The sequence below is a fragment of the Achroia grisella genome, unplaced genomic scaffold (genome assembly GCF_030625045.1).
Source record: "Achroia grisella isolate CSIRO2021 unplaced genomic scaffold, CSIRO_AGI_Agris_v1 utg114, whole genome shotgun sequence".
Lineage (NCBI taxonomy): Eukaryota > Metazoa > Arthropoda > Insecta > Lepidoptera > Pyralidae > Achroia > Achroia grisella.
Genome location: NW_026712585.1, coordinates 1444065 through 1463269, shown reverse-complemented (window position 1 = coordinate 1463269; position 19205 = coordinate 1444065). Strand labels below are relative to the sequence as shown.

The 19205-nt window shown below is 29.8% G+C and overlaps 1 protein-coding gene across 2 annotated transcripts in view; it reads right to left on the bottom strand.

Moving 5' to 3' along the window:
* Window positions 1-19205, bottom strand: part of LOC131850771 (synaptotagmin-7) — a 97786-nt gene that overhangs the window by 7202 nt on the left and 71379 nt on the right. The window contains exons 4-7 of one of the 2 annotated variants that reach the window (XM_059201132.1): window positions 10234-10242; window positions 6841-6966; window positions 2599-2775; window positions 1366-1446 (exon numbers count right to left, since the gene is read on the bottom strand). In XM_059201132.1, coding sequence (XP_059057115.1) covers window positions 1366-1446; window positions 2599-2775; window positions 6841-6966; window positions 10234-10242 — 393 coding nt within the window. The other variant, XM_059201139.1, reaches the window with a different exon arrangement.

The following is a 19205-nucleotide window of genomic DNA, read 5'->3' as shown; positions in this document are numbered from 1 at the left end:
ACAGATTAATACACTTTGCTCTTAATTTGAAATAGGGTCAGCAATTATTTGTTCTTCTAATATATCTTTATATATTATAGTATAAAATTATGTCGCTTCTGCAAATTATCTATTAGCTTAGATCATACTTAACGGATTTTAATGCATTTTTGGCAATAGATAGAGTGATTCATATATGTACACCCATGCGAAGCCGGGGCGAGTAGCTGGTTAAACATAAACTTGAAAATATTATGAATAAAAAGTGCTGTGAAACCTTTTTGGTAAACTTTTTTATTTTTAATACTTAATTGTATTTTAAATTAGGAGGCTTTGTTCTACATTCCGTGATGTAAGAAGTGACATTGCTAAATTGCTATTTACCAAAACATTTTAATATTATTAATAAGAAAAGAAGTATTATGAATTTAATAAGCGTCATAGACAGGAACCACAATAAAACCGCTAATCATGTAAATCCGCTTTCATTTTTATACTCATTCGATCTGCCACAGAAAGTTTGATACTGGGAGGAATTTGAGCAGGCTTCCGCCTGACTGACGTTGACCTTTATATAGTTATTTTTCTATACAAATGTACCTACAGTAATTATAAAGCTACAGACTAATCAGATGATTAGAAAAAGGCATTTCAACAAAAAAGCACTCCCACACACACAATCTCACGGACTCAAAGACGACGAAAAGAATTTTTTAAATATGATTCTACGTAGGTGTCTTTTCAGTATAATCCGTTTTGTAATTAAATGTAATTAAATAAGAACGTACTACTCGTAAATTATTATATTTATTTATTAATATTTTAAGTTCGCTATCTTATTTCTAATTACGAGTATGTGAACAATAACAGATCCATCCATTATTTTTGGACTTTTTACCACCTAAAACAAATTTTATAAAATTTAAATTACAGAATAAAAGGCATCACATCTTAGTCCTTTGGAATGGTGTCCCATCTTGTCCTATAGAATGTGCTTTTCACTGAATGTCGTGTTTGCTTTCAGCTAAATAAATGAAACAAATCACAACATGATCCAAACAATACACTTTCGCGTCATAAATACTGACAGGACTGACCGACTGATCTGGAGCAATGCAATGATATAAGAATTGACAAGAAACTCAGCTCATATCTTATCAAATAAATGTTGTACATATTTACAATTATACATACAGTGAAATTTTGGAGAACAGTGTGACCACCAGTTTATACTATAGCAATAGCAAATAGTCTAATCAGTGTCCGTAACCCGACCAGATCAGGCCTCATAAGCAGCACCCGTTCACGAGTATGACATTTTAATTTCTTTCCAATATTTTAGTAGTTATTTATAAATTTTATTTTCTGTAATTTTTCGACTCTTACCTGGCACAAGGGGAGAAATACTTCACCAATAGAGTCGTCTCTTGAGAACCGGTCGTAATCGAATACGTGCAGATGGAGAACCTGAATAAACAAAATAAAAAATATAAGATTGATAACAAATTATGTTATCTGTGGTAACAATAAAAATAATTATTTCTGAAATTTCAACGGCCCCAGTATTGTAGCGGTTTAGTACACCGTCTTACTTCCGATGGTCTCGGGTTTGATTCCGTGCACGGTTGTATATTCGTATATATGAGTGTGATTGGTGATATTGGTATGCATATTATGTATATATTTACAAAAAAATTATGTAAGTATTTATATCATCAGTCTTGTACCCATAACACAAGCACTTGCTTAGTTTGGGACTAGATGGCGCGGTGTGAATTCTCCGGGGTCAATATTATTATATTATATATATATTACATCAGTTCGTGAAACAGTATCGTGTTAACGACAAGACCAAGAAATGTTAGACTTTATAAGTACGCGAAAAACCATTGATTTATGTCCTTCCATACCTCGAGACATTTAGGAGCCCGTATGTCAATCACCTCATTTAGAATTCAAAACGGCGTATTTTGTTATGGTACCCCGAATACATTATTCATTATTCCGGAGATATCTGTTCCCCAAACAAAGAAGACTAACTACAGCTTTGTCATTATAACAATGTTAGACAGATATAGAGTTTCTGAACTGTAGCTACATTGATTTTACGTTTACAACAGAATCTAATAAATATATATATTATATGGTAAATAATAAAATAGCAATCCGCTTCGGCTTCACGCAGGCCCAATATTTGAGTTTCTTCTTTTATTAAAACTAAGATATCTCCTAAAGTGTTGAAATCAAATGTAAAGGACAATTTTGTTGAAAATTAAATACTTATTTATTTGTATAAGGATTTAATATCATGTTTATAAAAATACCTTCGCAAATACTATACCAAGGTTATAGTGTTTTCAGCAGGCCCAGTCTTGGTACACAACTACGCGTGGTCATATCAAAAACTTTATCCATGTACATCTTCAAATGAGCTTGTACATGTTTACAGAAATATTGATTCATTTGTAATTTAAATTAGGGAGTATATAGTGACCACCAGCATATGCTATTACATTTTTGTTAAAAAGAAATAATATAAGAAGTGAAAAGACCCATACGCAGCATCCATTGACAAATATATGACTGAAAACAGTAAGTTGGGTTTCAATAATACAGTACCCGACTCTGCAGCTTCTGTATCGGGAAACCTTCGAAGTAGAAGGTTTCATTCCACCTGGGGTTCAGCGTGCGCCTCTTGATCTTGGTCTCCAGTCGGTGTTTCTTATCTGGCAGCAGGGTTACCCGCACGTACGGATCGGAGGTACCACTAAGATCTTTGGCGGGCAGTTCCTTCCCCTGAAAATTGGAATGAACAACATAATAACTTAGTGGAAATTAAACATCAGATCTTCGTTCTATCTTCTCTAGATATTTACCTTAATATAACACGAATAACTTCATATTATATTGTGAAAAAATTAAGAGATATTTATAAATATATAGATATTTAAAGAGATTTTTATAGAATAATTAATAAATTTACTAAAAAAATATCTTAAGAGGACGAGGAGAGCTTGTGTGTACGGGTACTAGTCAATTGATATGAATACGTAAATACATTTTTTTTGTAAATATATACATATTATACATAAAAATACATCAAGACCGATACAATCAGTCATACTCATGAATACAAATGTTTGTACCGTGCGAGGAATCGAGTTTGTCGTGAAAGCGCAATAGAAAATAACTCTGTCTTTGAGTTATTTTGAATTTATAATGTTGTGAATTTAAGAAAAATTAAGAAGATTTAATAGATACATATATATTTAATGAGATACTTATTAAATGATTAATGTAGGTACAAAAACATTTAATGTTTGTGTTAACACGTTTTCACAATTTATTACATTAAACTATAGTAACATATATTAAATAATATTTTTAAATAAATATGAATTGTGTGATTATATATAAATTACATTCGATTCAATCTTGGTTTTCTGTAATAATACATACATTTTGTAGAGTTTTTCAAAGAGATTATCTCAGTCGTTTAAAAACAATGTTTACACAAATATTATCAAATATAAGTATTCCTATACTTATAAACTTACTGAGAACATTGATTTAACAATTAACACCTACTCGTTCGTGACAATGTAATTGTCAGGCGCCGTTCTGTATTATTGTTTAATATGACATTGTTACAATAACATACAATAGTTTGAATGAATTGGGCAGATGAAAAGACATGGACGGATATTGTGATGATGATATGGTAAGAAAGCAAGTAAATAAGGATATGTGTGCAAACAGGGGTGAACTGAAGAGAAAAAAATAGTACGCCGATCCCAAATAAATGGAATAAGGAAGAGGCAGTTGATGATAATGATGATGAGTTTAAGTTGTTTAAATAAAATGAAGAATATTTTCTTTCTTGTACTAAATATTTAATTTACACAGCGCTATCTAGTACCAAAAAATTTTTTTGTAGGTACATACATAGTATGCATAGAAAACACCCAGACCAATATAGATTAATGATTATTATACATTATTAAGCAACACATACTGATACTACAAGATGTCTGTTATATTGAATTTATACTTATTTTGACTCATTTTTTTTTCAAATAAATTTATAAGATTTACATGTATACAATTTATTTTCACAATTATCGCTACACAGCTTGGCTGTTTGTTGGCGAATAAGTACTCTCATTTTTACGTATACTTAATTTACAATTTAACTATTATATAGAACTTATACTAATGCAATTTTTTCGAGTAACCACCTTTTTAATTTAAATTTAAATATTTCTTTACTTGAATAATCGTTTTCGTAAATTTTTTTATTAAATATTCGTGGCGTCATCACCTTCTTGTTCTTTCTTTGGATATGATTCCGGTCAATTGTAATTCCAATAATTATAAATTCTAAGAGCAGGGAAATGGTATCTACAATACAAGTTTTTATTAAGTTTAGATACCAGGGAACAATGTAAAATATACATAGTGAACGAAAATAAATGATTGTTAATATTTATCTGGAATACAAATGTACTGCGTCAAATCGAACCTGTGACCACCGGAAGTAAGGCGGAGACAGTTAACAGTCTGATTATCCTATTTGAGATTATAGTAATGAAAATACGTAATAATAAATAACCCTGGACAATTAACACAGCCCCATCTAGTCCCACGGTAAGCAGAGCTTGTGTTATGGGTACTAGACCACTGATATAAATACTTAGATTTTTTTTTAAATACATACATAATATACATAGAAAACACCTACATAATTCTTATTTATTTTATTACATAATGAATTTCCGCTTCACCTCCTTAATCTTTATTAAATGAAAATAAAGGATTAAAAAGGGTTTTATCGCTATTTTAGTACGATTTTCACTTCCCTGTGTGTGGGTTTTCATACCTGTTTTTACTTTTCCCATGAGATTCACAAAATCTCTTACTTAGTAGACATCTACGTCGTATAAGAAATTCACCCGTCGAATTGGTTTCCTACATCCAATGATTTAAATACATAATGAAATTCATATGTTTTGAATAAATTTTGCTTGAAGCATTGTTTATTTCAAAATGTATTTTGTTATTAGCATGACAGACAGGATTGACATATACGGTAGCCTAGCAGTTTAGCATAACACCAATGGTAATTAAAAACAGTAATATTTTTGAAATTAATATTTCTATTGTTAATCGAACCTGCGACTAACAGAAGTACACTGTACTAAACCACTAAACCACCAAAGTACTCTCAATAATAATTCGTATAATTTTTGATGCGAATAAACCTTCTAGTAACTTTTTCACGTTTCTAACTGAAATAAGGTGGATAGGGATTTTAGTAATGGGGAATCGCGGCGTCATAGTTAATAAAGTCAGGTCGACCCCCACGCGGTCTCTCCATCAAACCATCGTGGTTAATTCCAAATAAATTTGTCACGATAGCCTAATTCACTTGGCTTCATGCTCATCGTTTGATCTTCTACTGGTGCCCTAACAGCGTATATCGTTAGCGCAAGGGTTCATCATTTTATATCAGTACCTACATTAAAGAAACTACAAATAAAAATAGGTTCTATACTACTGTACTACAATTCAAATCAAATTAAAATATCTTTATACGTGTGTGCAGACTCTTATGATATGTTAAATATACTTTACTCAAAAATCTGCACTAATAGTTTTTTTTTTCAAGACTTTCGCAATACAGTTTTTCCTAGTGCAAGGTCCAAAGTATAATCAGCTTTGTTATATTTGTAAAATTCAAAATAAATATTGTACCACAGACGTAAGCTTACATAATATGCTTGATTAAATGTATACATCTGTTTTATATTCATTTCAAGTATAAACTTTAGTAATATTGAAAGAAAATTATGACTCTGTGACAGTATCTCGTATTTGTAAAGCTACTTTATAATAATTCTCTCGCTTGATTATCCACGTCTACCAACTCTATAATATTGTAATGGTAGTAAAAGGTATATAATAATTTGAGATATTATATAAAAATGTATGCACTGTACGCAAGGATAAATATGAAGAGTTAGTCTATACGTAGAAAATTGTTTTGTCGTATCTGACTATCTTAATAATATTAACTAAATAAGTAATTACTTAATAATATAAAATGTGAAAGTTGGTGAGTATGGATGGATGGATGTTCCTTTATCACGCAAAATCTGCTGAACGGATTTTGATGAAACTTTAAAGTAATATAACTTATACATCTGAATAACAGTTATCGACAGTCGAGAGTAGAAAATTATTGAAATACTAATATTGGTATTAAAATAGGTTAATGGTAGGTGGGTGAAAATTTAGAGTTGTCTTTTTTAATACCTATAATCAATAAAAAATGGCGTAAATAAAAAAAATAGTGGTATATTCTATTACATTTATTTTAATGATTTAAAAATTAATAAATTTATAGAATGTTTACCTATAACAATACAAATTGTATATAAATACTCAGACCTATTGAATATATACAAAAAAAATTATGAGAATCGGTCAAACTTTTACTAATCTACATTAATATATAAATACGTGAAGCAAAAACTTTGTACCCCATATTACAAGAATTACGCGGATGCTAATATTTTTTTTAATTATGCATAAAAAATACATAAAATAAATAAAAAGAAAAACAAACACTACCATGTCTTTCACATACACGTATATACACTCTTTTGTTTATTGTTAAAATCTGTGGTCGAACTGAAAATAAATGAATATTGTTTGCCTTTAATATTATTTGTATGTAGTAATAGTAATAATTTACTAAATTTTAATTATGGTCGAATTTCGACTGGGCGAACAACAGCGACTATAAAAACGACGCCGTTGGTTATGACTAATGTTTTATATATAAAAAAATTCACCAACCTGTATGATCCTCAAGATGAGGGTAGTATTCTGGAAGTCGTACTCCAAGCTGAAGTGGATCTGGCCGACGTTCTCCGAGGGTTCAGAATTGTCAATGTACATGTCCACCAGCGAAATGGACCGGTTCTGAAGGAACGCCATCTGTTAGCCCAAAGCGGTACCACTTTAACTTTGTGACGCTATGGACTAAATGCTTGTAACTACATGTCAACTTAAAGGTTTTTACTATTTAAAATCTACTCTGTTAAAGTAGCAATAAGGTTGTAAATGTAATGATGTTATTTATTGACATTGGCCTTATTGTTTCTGGCTGTGATTGTGATTTACAATATAAATTATGATTATACATTATATTTGTAATAAATGTTTAATTGAGAATAGTTAGATGATAGTTTTGTTTATCGACTTCGACTCCAGTACTCTCTGTATTCTGTATAATAAAAAAATATTTAAGAAAACTACTTCTATTCTTTTAAAGAAACATGAAAGATATTGTATGTAGATCAAATCACAACTTTCATAAGGTATGAAGAATTAACAACATATTCAGAATCAGTTACAATATCGTAACACAGAAAAAACAGTGTTTTCAATTACACTGTTTTCTCAACAATTGCTTCTTTTTTTAGTCGAAGCAAAAGTGATAATTATGTTTAAAACATTTTAAAATCAAGTAAAAACCTTTAAGTTATTCTCTATTTGAATTCATAATAAGTCAATAAATATTTACAAAGGTAACAACACAAATGTAACAATTTATACAGCACTTTTTACTAAACACACGTCGAACTGAAATTTTAACAATAATAATTTAGATTCCAGCCGCCTTAAAACTAAGTATTTTAGAAAATACAATTTCAGAGCAGTATGAAGTGTAACATTTGTGTCGAAAATAATTCATATTTCGAATATCTCTTTTGGCGTTGAATATTTTAAATTATTTTGTTCCACATTCAAAGCGTATTTTATTGTGTTTCTTTTTAATAAAAATATTTGCTGCCAGTATTTTACGAGTTCCATTTTTAAAAGTTCAGATAAAATAATGATAAAGCATAAAAAGGTTTTAGTGAATGTTTTTTTTTCATGCGAAGGTGTAACGGAAAATATATTATTATAATAACCATCCGAAATGTAGCGATATTTATAAAAATCAGCATTCGTGTTTTCGCACGACTTTAGCAGAGAAAAATCTAAATAATATGAATAAAACCTTTCGCATTTTTATAATAAATCGATGGGGTGACCGCGCAGTTTATGTGAAGAAATGAAACAATTTTCGAAGTATTTTTTTAAGTTGTCCATTTATGCAAACAGCTTCACTATGTCTTATACAAATTGTATTATGATTTTTTTAGATACTTTCAGGGCAATAACATCGGCCTGAAATAATGGGTCCTCAAATTGTTTACTAATTACGGTGTATGACTCGAGAAACTGTCCAAATTCTATCTAAAAGAAAAGTTATATATACATCATTTATATAACATGTATATAAATGGCTTTAATAATTTTACTTACTAGACATTTTATATTAAAATTAAATTACAAAATAGTAAATTAAAATATTCAAAGCCAAACAGTCAATCAGTGATTCTCGTGTGATATTTCTATGTGAAGTGATTTACGTAGATTGTTAGGTACTGTTTAGTAGCTCGAGATTATTTGTAGCTAAAAATATAGTTGTCTTCTGTTGAAATGCATGTAATATTGTTTTTTAAATCAATATGTATTTGTTTATTATTAAATTATGCGTAGGTACTATGCTCTATAATTGCTGCAAATTATGAATCTAAGAATTATATCTAGATTTTTTAAGCATAATATATTTTTAATTAAATTAATATTACATACATACATAAATTATTAAACAATCTCGATCTAGTAATCGTGCAGTGTGACTATACTGCTTTAAACAGTTTTAAACGTCAATTTAAAAGAAACTTGTAATGTCAATTTGAATGCATCTCCAATTTCTGTAATTTAAAGTGTATTTATAACGTTTTGAAATTGAGACGAAAATATAATATATTAAATAAATTTATCAAAAATAAACTGATAGCGTTGCTATATTTTCTATGACATGCGCTTTCATAGTTTACTAATCACTTTATTCTAACTGCATTAATAAATTCAAGGAATTATTGTTTGCTTTTATTTTGTTATTATATTTTTATAAATATATTCTCTGTTTTATATTTTTATATTGTTTTTTTCTAAAAAAATGTTTTCATAATCCAGTTCTATTTTCAAAATATTCTCAAATACTTAAAACGCATTTTAAGCAACTATTATTGTAAATGAACTATGTGTTAAAGATCAATAAATCCAGCTATAACATAATTATTTTATAATATTACTAGTTCCAAAAACGTACTTCGAATCCTCACGGTGATTGAAATAATTTTAAAAATTAAATCAAATAAATTAAGACACAATATACGAGTACGTTTAACGTTTTATATTTTTTCTAATATTTCTTTTACTAATAAAATACCTTTTGGACAAATTTCACTATTTAATTAAAGAATATTGAGCTTTTATGGACTTAATTTAATTAATTAAATCTTTAATCAAGACTTATTTAATTATGTGAGAATCATTATTACTATTTCATGCAATATATTCCTATAAAATGCACTAATTTAGACTAATATATTTTATAATATATACATATCTATTTTGCAAAACCATAATACGAGTATTAATAATATAAAACATATTTTAAATAACATTAAATAATTCCATTCGTGAATTTTACTTATACTGTAACTTAAGTTACAAACAGAATATTTGATAGTTAAGAATTCACAAGCGAAAATTACATAAAACACACAAATGGAATAGGGAAAAACAGAAAAATAATAATTTTCAACACCTAAAAATATAAAAAAGACAAGAAAAGTGCGAAATAAGATAGATCCTCTTTCGCACTTTTTTCTAAACATTACATAAAAAATTAAAATATCTTTTAATTTCTGGTGCATTAATCTTCTATCAAGAACTAAGTACCTATTGTTTGCCATTTCTAAATCTAAAACTAAATTTATTTTCGTGATAAACTCGTGTTTTTATAGTGGTAAACCATTTTATTTATATCTAGTGAAAGGTGAAAAAATCACTCCAGCTTTAATGTGGCGATTAAATGTTGTATAGTTCAACTATAAAATAGTTTTATTAAAGCTATTATTATTTTCAAGTGCCTCTAATTATATACAAAAATAATTATTTGCAAAAATTTCAACTACAGCGTATTTTATTGTAATACTAAAGCATTTTGTTATTATTAAAAAAAATTGTAGTGTATAATTGTTAGGAAGCAAAATTTGTAAAAAATCTGTGAAGCGTATTTCTGTTCTATTATTTTTATGTATCCTCTATTTTTTCATATACAACCTCTTCTACCTACCATATTTGAAGGAGAAAGCATGGAAAGAGAATCCATAGTTTAGATAGTTCACGAAAACAATATGGAAGTAAAAAAAAACACATTAAGACCAAGGACAGCTCGTAACGTTTCTAATAAATCTAGCCTAATTTATGTAACATTAATACAAAGACTAGTATTGTGTTCACATCACTACAGACAACAATGATCGGATTTCACTGAATATCGTGTATCTCCAATTTTCGAGGCAACACAAGAGATTATCATCGTATTATTTGTTGATCGTGAGTTTTCAATTTTATACTATTAACGTTGCAGTATATACATATTATTAATACGATAGCCCAAGTTTTTTTAATAGTCTATGTTTTTGTAGACAGAGACAAACTTAGCATTCCATGGATTCATCGTATGAGTGCCGGGTTTTGACTCTGGTTTAGGTTTAAGGGGCCAATTTGCCAACGTCCGTCGACAATTTGACCTCTCGTATTTTTCTCCTTGACCAGCCAAATCTGATCAGAGCTAGTGCTCTTTTAGATACACGTTTAATTTCGATGATGAAACACCTACATCCTCTGGTATTTTATCACTCTTTTCATACGTTTCTATTAAAATAGTAGAGTCAGGTTGTTTCTCTCTCTGCCAAACCAAATTTGGTAGGAGCCTGCTATTGCTGCTTTAACTATACGTTTAGATTGGCTGATGTAAAACCTATATCCTCTGGTATTTAATAATGCTTTTCATACGTTTCGATTAAAAAATTAAGTCAGGTGAAATACCTAGGAGTTTATTATTTAAAAGCAGTTAAAATCCAAAGAACAAATTATACATTATACTTAATGACGGCTTATTAGAGTTACGATAAGTTAAATCTATTACTCAATTCGGAATTAGTTTTAGACGAGAATAATAATGAAGATACTCAAACCAAAATTTGTATATACTAATAAAACTTTTGGGTAAAGGCCGCGACCGATAGGATAGGTAAGACTGGAAATAAAATGGGATAAGAATCAACTTTATATATCTGAAAGAAAATTAGCCTATGATATAATACAGTTATGACTCTATATTATAATCCTATTTGTTGTATTTTATTTAATTGGAATGCCAAACAAGCTTATTCTCGTCATCTCCTATATCATGAACAGCACTACGGACATCACGTTAATATTTAACTTCTGTGATATACTCATACGTTGCCGGAGAATTAAGATATCATATCTCTTATCCTGCCACTTTACTGTTTTATCTAATCCTTCAACAGAAATTTAGCTTACAAAACAAATAGTCCCCGAGTCAGGACCTAATTTCGTCAACAATTTCGTCTAGAGCGAAAACTTTTAAAATTGTTAAGAGAGTTGTATTATGAAGCCTTTATGAAATTCGACTGCAAAGTCAAAGATCGGTTAAGGAGCAGGGCCCTCTGCAATCTTTATTTTTTTATAGACCTAGATGGCTGGGCAAAACTGTATGGATATGTGAGCAGCAGATATATGTGAAACTGAGGTAGCCACATAGATTACTTTATTCAAAATTTTATTCACCAAAATATTTAACAACATCTCAGTCTTACGCAATGGCAACGTATGAGTGGTAACGGGGTCGTCCCGTGATAATCCATAATGCTGTTCATATAATATATATATGCGACGTTTACCACTTACCATCAGTTCATAGTCAGCTTGTTTACCAATAATAATAATAAAATTGACGCATGCAAAATTTCAATGTACATTACAAAATCTTTTTTTAAACGATTAATAATCAAAAGTGACTCAAAAATATGCATATTTTGTTCTTTTTTAATTTATTTTTTACTAGCTACTCGCCCCGGCTTCATGTGGGTGTACATGTATTATACATATAAACCTTCCTCTTGAATCACTCTGTCTATTAAAAAATACCACTTCAAAATCCGTTGCGTAGTTTTAAAGATTTAAGCATATATAGGGACGGACAGACAGCGACAGCAACTTTGTTTTATACTATGTAATGATGAAAGAGACAAAATATTTCAGCGCGCGTTAAAAGTTTTGTCTCAACTGCCTATATTTCTAAACGTTTAGGCAGAAGAGAAAACATTCAATGTAAAGGTCTTTTGTCATGCCATGATTGATCCAGACCCAAGAGATTCGAATGATAAATAATTCAAAGACTCAAGTCAATAAAAGGTTAAATGGGTAGAAATTTGGGGTTTTTTTACCGAACGCGCCCTTGGGAATATCTTCTAGATATTTTTGAAACATTGTACAGAATATGAAAGGGTTGGTAATATACGAAAATGTTGAGATATCTGAAATGATAAGAATTCCCTGGAGGAGTTATCTGCAAGTTTCCAGAATGGTAGGTGATAAATTCATAATGTATCTTTTAGGGGAACGTAGACAAACATAGGTTTTTATTTCCCATTTTTTTATGTATATATTTGGTATAAGACAGTCCACTTGAACATTAATGATTTTTTATATATTACAGCCTCGTTTTTATACAATGATGGCCTCGCTGGTCTAGCGATTTAGCACACTGTTTACCTCTGATGTTCGCAGGTTCGATTCCTGGTACGCTACAATTATTTGTATTTATGAGTATGATTGTATAGATCGATCGTATCGTCTATTTTCTTAGTGTTTTAATCTGTTTTGTAAAAACATAACTAGTGAACCGCCTGACTTCGTGAATTTAAAATTACAATTATTAAATGAATCTCTATATAGATCTCTAATAGATAGCTATAGGTCAGAGTTATATAACCTTTTCTGTCACGGTTATCTAGGATAAATATATATTTTTCATTATTTGAACTTGAACAGATCTTAATCAATTTTAATCTTTATTAATTTATTATGTTACCAGGACGAACCGACATAGGCTATCTTTTAAATAAAAAAACTAGACAATGTCGCTGACAAAAGCGAATTATAAATAAACATACATGTGGCAATAAAGATAATATTGGTGGTTTAATTTTTTTTTTATATTTTGCTATATTTTTCCAGATATATCCGCGATCATACTGATCACGGATATATCAGGAAAAACATTTTGAATGTAAAAAAATAAAATAAGTAATATATGTCGCTTTCTTTGTGGCGATATCCTTTTGTCTTATGTTTTATTTCTGTATTTGTATATCTCAGTTTTTTTCTTTATTATTATTATATCTATTTTTTTATAAATATTACACTTTTTACTCTATTTGTTTACTTCCTTACATTACCTATAATACATATATATATATACTATTAATGTTGTATGATGTTAAGTAAGCGCTAATTATGTTTTAATAAACCAGTTAACTGCTAGGTCCCGTGTTTCACTGACGTAGAGTCAGTCTAGCGTCGAGGATGAAAAAAAAAAACAATATTTGCTCTTTATATTCGTAATATTGATATATTAGAAAGCATGTCACCTTTGTTTTTCCCATTCAGTTCAATACACGTGGAATATTGAACTGGAAGTTCAATATTCTCAATGTTCTCGACGTAAACTGACATTTGAACGTCAGTGGACGCCGCTCTTTACGTGTTGCGGACGAATAGAATCGTTTGAAGTCGACGCGGGTGAAACGCCACATTGTTTCTGATGTATCTTTCTTTTGATGTCCCTATCTATAGAAGATATAGACTTAAGATATGTTGATATAAAACTTATTTTCGTTTGAAATTGAAATTCTTTATGTATCAAGGCAGTTTAGTGTTGTTAATAAGATTTTTTGACAGCTTTGCTACCGTAGTTACTCGTATATTGATCGATTAGTATTTTTTTGCAATATTAACGTACTGTCTTACGTTTTTATTTTTATTTTAGTATTTATATATATACTGGTAACATTAAAAAGTATTGACAAGCTCTTATAATTTAGGTTATAGCTCGTTGTTGTCTAGAGTACTTGTGCTACAATTTCAACTACCATTACACATTTATCTATTACACACAGGACCCGAACAAAAATATGTTGTGGTCATCGATATATAAATAGTCAATGATTTATGTAAATGTATATAATTAATAATAAAAGAAGAACATCATTTCGGTCGTCCCAATTATATACACATCATTAAGAATAACTCAAAAATTACAAGTCAGATTTTGATCAAAATCAAAATAATAATATTCATATATGTAGATCTATAATATATTCATATGATAAATCTAGCATCACTACGGAATGCTTTCGGGCTGAAAAGAAACTCAGCTCTTATTCTTTTCAAATGAGCTGTACAAGAATAAAAAAATACTGATTAATTTATAAATTCAAATTTCGAAGAGTAGAGTGGTCACTAACATATGTTATTGCAATTTTGTCAAAAGGTAATTTATTGTATATGTGTATCTGGGACTACTGAGTAATATGTACTTTCAATTCAAAAATGGGATCATCTATAATAAAATTGTAAAGAAACACATGAAAAAGAATTGTAAACTTCTTTTTGAATTTCGTTTAAAAAGAAGATTTATTTTCAGATTTGTATTCTATTCTGTTATTTTGGATAAAACTACATTGCATAGGCGTGCAATACTATAGATGTTAGCGCGGTTGACCATAAATTATTCGAGTATATGGTAGTCCCATATACTCGGTCATAGAATAATCAAAATGCAATTGTTAATATATAAACTAAGATTTAATTCGCTGCTTCTCATCACATATATCGTAAATTAGTCATACGCGAACGTTTGTTTGTCCAGTAAATAAATAATTCATACATCGTACGCTACTCTTCTTAGTAATGGGGTGACACAAAGTAATGATATTAATGGATCATAAGATGAGAAATATGAGAATATTTTCTAACAAATTAACGGTCCACCTGAAAGTAGTAGGTAACTGTCATCTATAGGAATTAATGTTGCTTTGAATATATATACAGCGTGTTTCGGAGTACAATTTTCTTGCACTTTTTCCTTTATGTTTGGGAATAAAAGTTATATATCAAAGTCGTATGCGTGGGTACCTCTTTCTCACTCATTACTTAAAAGAACAATACGCAAATTTCTTGCTCGTACTTCTAGTGATGAAATACCTTTCTGAATGAGCGGTAGATTAAAAAAAAATACTATAAAAGTGCTTAAGTTTAAGTTCATATGAAAAAATGACTTCTCTTCTATTCTATTTGCCAATTTCAAATCATACGAGCTATACGACGTATGATAAAATCCCTCATGGGGGACAATAGGTCCATGACCCAACTTAAACAAACAGCATATGCTGCCTATAATAGCAATATCAGAAAATTCTATCACCTATGTAAATATAAAATTTACTGAAGACCATTGCTTCGCAGGGTACCTCTATTTTATTCCAATAAATTTTTTGAATATTTTTTATTTCGAAATAGGTATTAAATAAAGCCTATAACTCCATGAACGAATATTTGGGAGATGATATTGCCTAGCGTTAGTTATTCAGACTAGGGTAATTTCGACACAATGAGAACTGTACGTTACAATTTTAAAGATTGAAGCTGAATAAAAACACAAAATAAAAAATGAAGCACTTGAGTTTCTTGCCAGTTTTTCTGAACAGAAGTACTTAGTCGAACTGGACAGTAGGTATAGTGATAAAAATGTACCTGCATAAGCGTTCTATATGACTAAACAATTTTGCTTTCACTACGACAGGTATAGTTAGGTTGTCGAACAGCCAACACTAGCTTTCCCAACTATTCCCAAACTTTATTCATTGCCTGAAGATATTCTGAAGATCGTTTGCTAAAATACGAGGGCAATATTGACGTAGATCTGATAACGGTTGGAGTTTGATCACTAGTGGGAAAAATTGTAACGCTTCCGGTAGGAGTGATTAGGTTTCAGCTTTGAATATTTGTGGTCTCAAACATGCTAATAGTAGCGGAATTAATGGCTTTGTATAATTAAACAAAATAATACAAAGCCATTAAGTAATTTGAGTTTGACCTTATCCACAAAAAAATCGTCGTCTTAATTGTATGACGTAGTGGATTGTGGTTGTTAAGCCGCAGCATTTTATGAACTCCAACCAATCAATAAATACTCGAAATGTGGCGAAAGCCGTGTGAATAATTAATACAAAGAGCTAATCAATATGAATGTTTTCGTTCATGACAACAGAACACTCTGAAAACGAGTATTCGTGAATGAATAATTTATTATACGATTTGAGACAAAATGTAAGTAGATAAGCAATGAAGTAGATCTATTTGTTTTACTGACTCTCCGGTGATGGAAAAAGTGTTATATAAATATATCAAATGAATACTAAGTAGTTAAGAAAGTATTCAAGATACCCAATAACTTAACCAGAGGTAGAGGCAGGCCACCTGCCACTTGTGGAACGATATTAAGAAGCAGATGGATCAGGACAAACTTACTACTTAGGCAGTACAGAGATCTCTGGCGCTAAAATACAGGGAGACCTGACCCCAAATAAACTGGGAATATGAGTTGGATAAAGAAGAAGAGAGAATACAATATGAAATAAGATCTTTGAGATATTTTTTTTCAGTCAAAAGTGTCACGTCTAGTGTTGCCACTCCACGAATCATGTCGACAACTAACTTGCCTCTACTATATCATTAGTATAGTGGAGATGAATAAAAAATCTGACTCCAATCGTGATTATTTACATTACAAATATTTTTACAAACTATAATAATTTTATAATGTTATGTAGTGGATTTATATTATTTGTTTAATTCCGCTGTCATTAGCATCTGTGAGACCACAGATATTCAGTATGATGTAACTTGGAAGTTTAGTGTTGGGTGATCGGCGACAAAAATGTGGCCCAACACTGTAGTTATATATACAGTACGTTAGACATATACTTTAATGCTATTGTAATGTTTAAATAATAATAATAATATTAAAAAAAAGGTACTAGTTGAGTTATTGCCAGTTCTTTTTAAGTGAAGTAGCAACCGAACTAAACGTTAGGGATAGTAATAAAAAATATGACGTACTCAAGAGACCGTAAGGTCCTATGTGAATAAATGAATTTGAATAAAATTGTGATAGCTCAACATAATTTATGATGTTCGCGTCACTGATGTTTCGAAACAGCCAGACAGTAATTAGCTATTGTCCGCCCCAATTTCCACCTACCCTCGCTAAAAAGCCACTTGTTTTGTTTTGTTCATGAATAATTCATCCTAAAAACGTGACCGAACCAAAACTCCGGCCAAGTACCAAATATATACATCTATATACAGGTGATTTGCAAAAGAAAAGGGTCGAGGGTAAGAGAAATCTTACGAAATATATGTGATTTTTATTGTTACGGGTAGATTAGTATTCGAAACAGGTAAGGTCTTCGTTTGACTTTTTTCTACGAATAAGGATACCATTATAAAGATAACTAGAGACAACGATAATTGGAGCTGTTCATGGTTGTCTCCTTTTTTTGCAGTTGACCTTAATTTATGTGGTAGAACTGTTAAAGCGTTATGAAGGATAACAGAAACACAAAAAATATAATAAAATTACATGAATATTATAAAAACTACACCATTACAAAATGAAAAACCCATAATAAGTTATAGAATTGTTCTTAAATTTTGTTTATTATTGAAATTATCCTTTTCAATTTTTTTTATACATTTCTTTATAATGAGAACTTTTTTCTACGTGAACATATTTTGATTACTCTTTGAAAGATAGTGTGTTGTGTGTTGTCATATAACTTTGATCAAATTCTGAGACGGAAGTCAGTTTAAAAACTGAACACGCTAGATATTATCATTCCAGGTATTTATAAAAATCTTACAAATTATTCCTTAATTCGAACGAAATTTAAAAATGAAAGTAGGTATAGGATCTATTTCATTCTGTGTAACCACTGCAAGACATTTTTTTTACTATAATAGAGATTGTTAATAGGAGCAATATTTTAGATAATAATAACGCAGGTTGTTGTGTATAAAGTTAGCTTATTGTGTTAGATGTAAATTGCAAATATATAAAGTTATATAGAATAGTGTAAAACAATTAAGAATGAAGAACACAACAAAAAATTGTAGATGTATTTTTTTAGTATCATTTATTTTCCCGCGCAAAACTTAATGCGCCACAGATACACGATATTGCATGACGCGCAGGCGCTATACGATGTCGAGGGCGTCATAGACTGATAGCTGTATGCGATATTAATAGCAGAATGAGTATTAACAATGATAGAAAAACACCCAGACCAATATAAATACAAGCCACACTTTTTGTTGTAGCCCGTAGAAGAAAAGCAAAAATAAACCATAGAGTATGTAACACGAGAGCAAATGTATCATTTATTTTCTTGTTTATTAACTAGCGACGGGTCGTGTTAAGTATGCCACTCGAATTATATTGCTGTTCATTCTGTACTAACAAGATGTCTTATGTAATAGCTAACCTTTTGTTAATTTGAGGAGTGCGAAGAAAAATCTTGTTTTATCTGTTATTTATTTTACCAAGATTAGTTACTGAATGTGACTAAATTTCTTTTCTTTGCTTTATTTTCTTTATCTTTACATGTCACATGTTAAATGTAACTGAAAATGGAATTTATTCAGTGTACACTTAGGAATACGACACATAATAAAAATACACTACTATAAATTAAGAAACATATTTAAAGTTAAAATATATATAAATGCATTTATTTTTAAAATATAAATTATAAAAATGTGACATCTGTTTGTTACGAATTCACAAGGAATTTTCTGGAGAAATCGGAATGAAATTTTCGTAAATTGTAATATGGTATTGTAGTGACTTGTGTGACCATGGTTTGGATCGTCATGCTTAATTCCTGATGACTTTGTCATGGTGATGTGTTCTAACTGACATAAATTCACTATAATCGTATCATCAAAATTTGATTAGGTTCATTGTACAGTCTCATCATTTTTAAAGACTGGATCAACGTCAAATAAACAAGTCATAACATCTTAATTCTTATTGTGGTGTTTGTTACTCTTTCACGCAAAAACTAATGAACGGATTTTGATGAAGCTTTACAGTA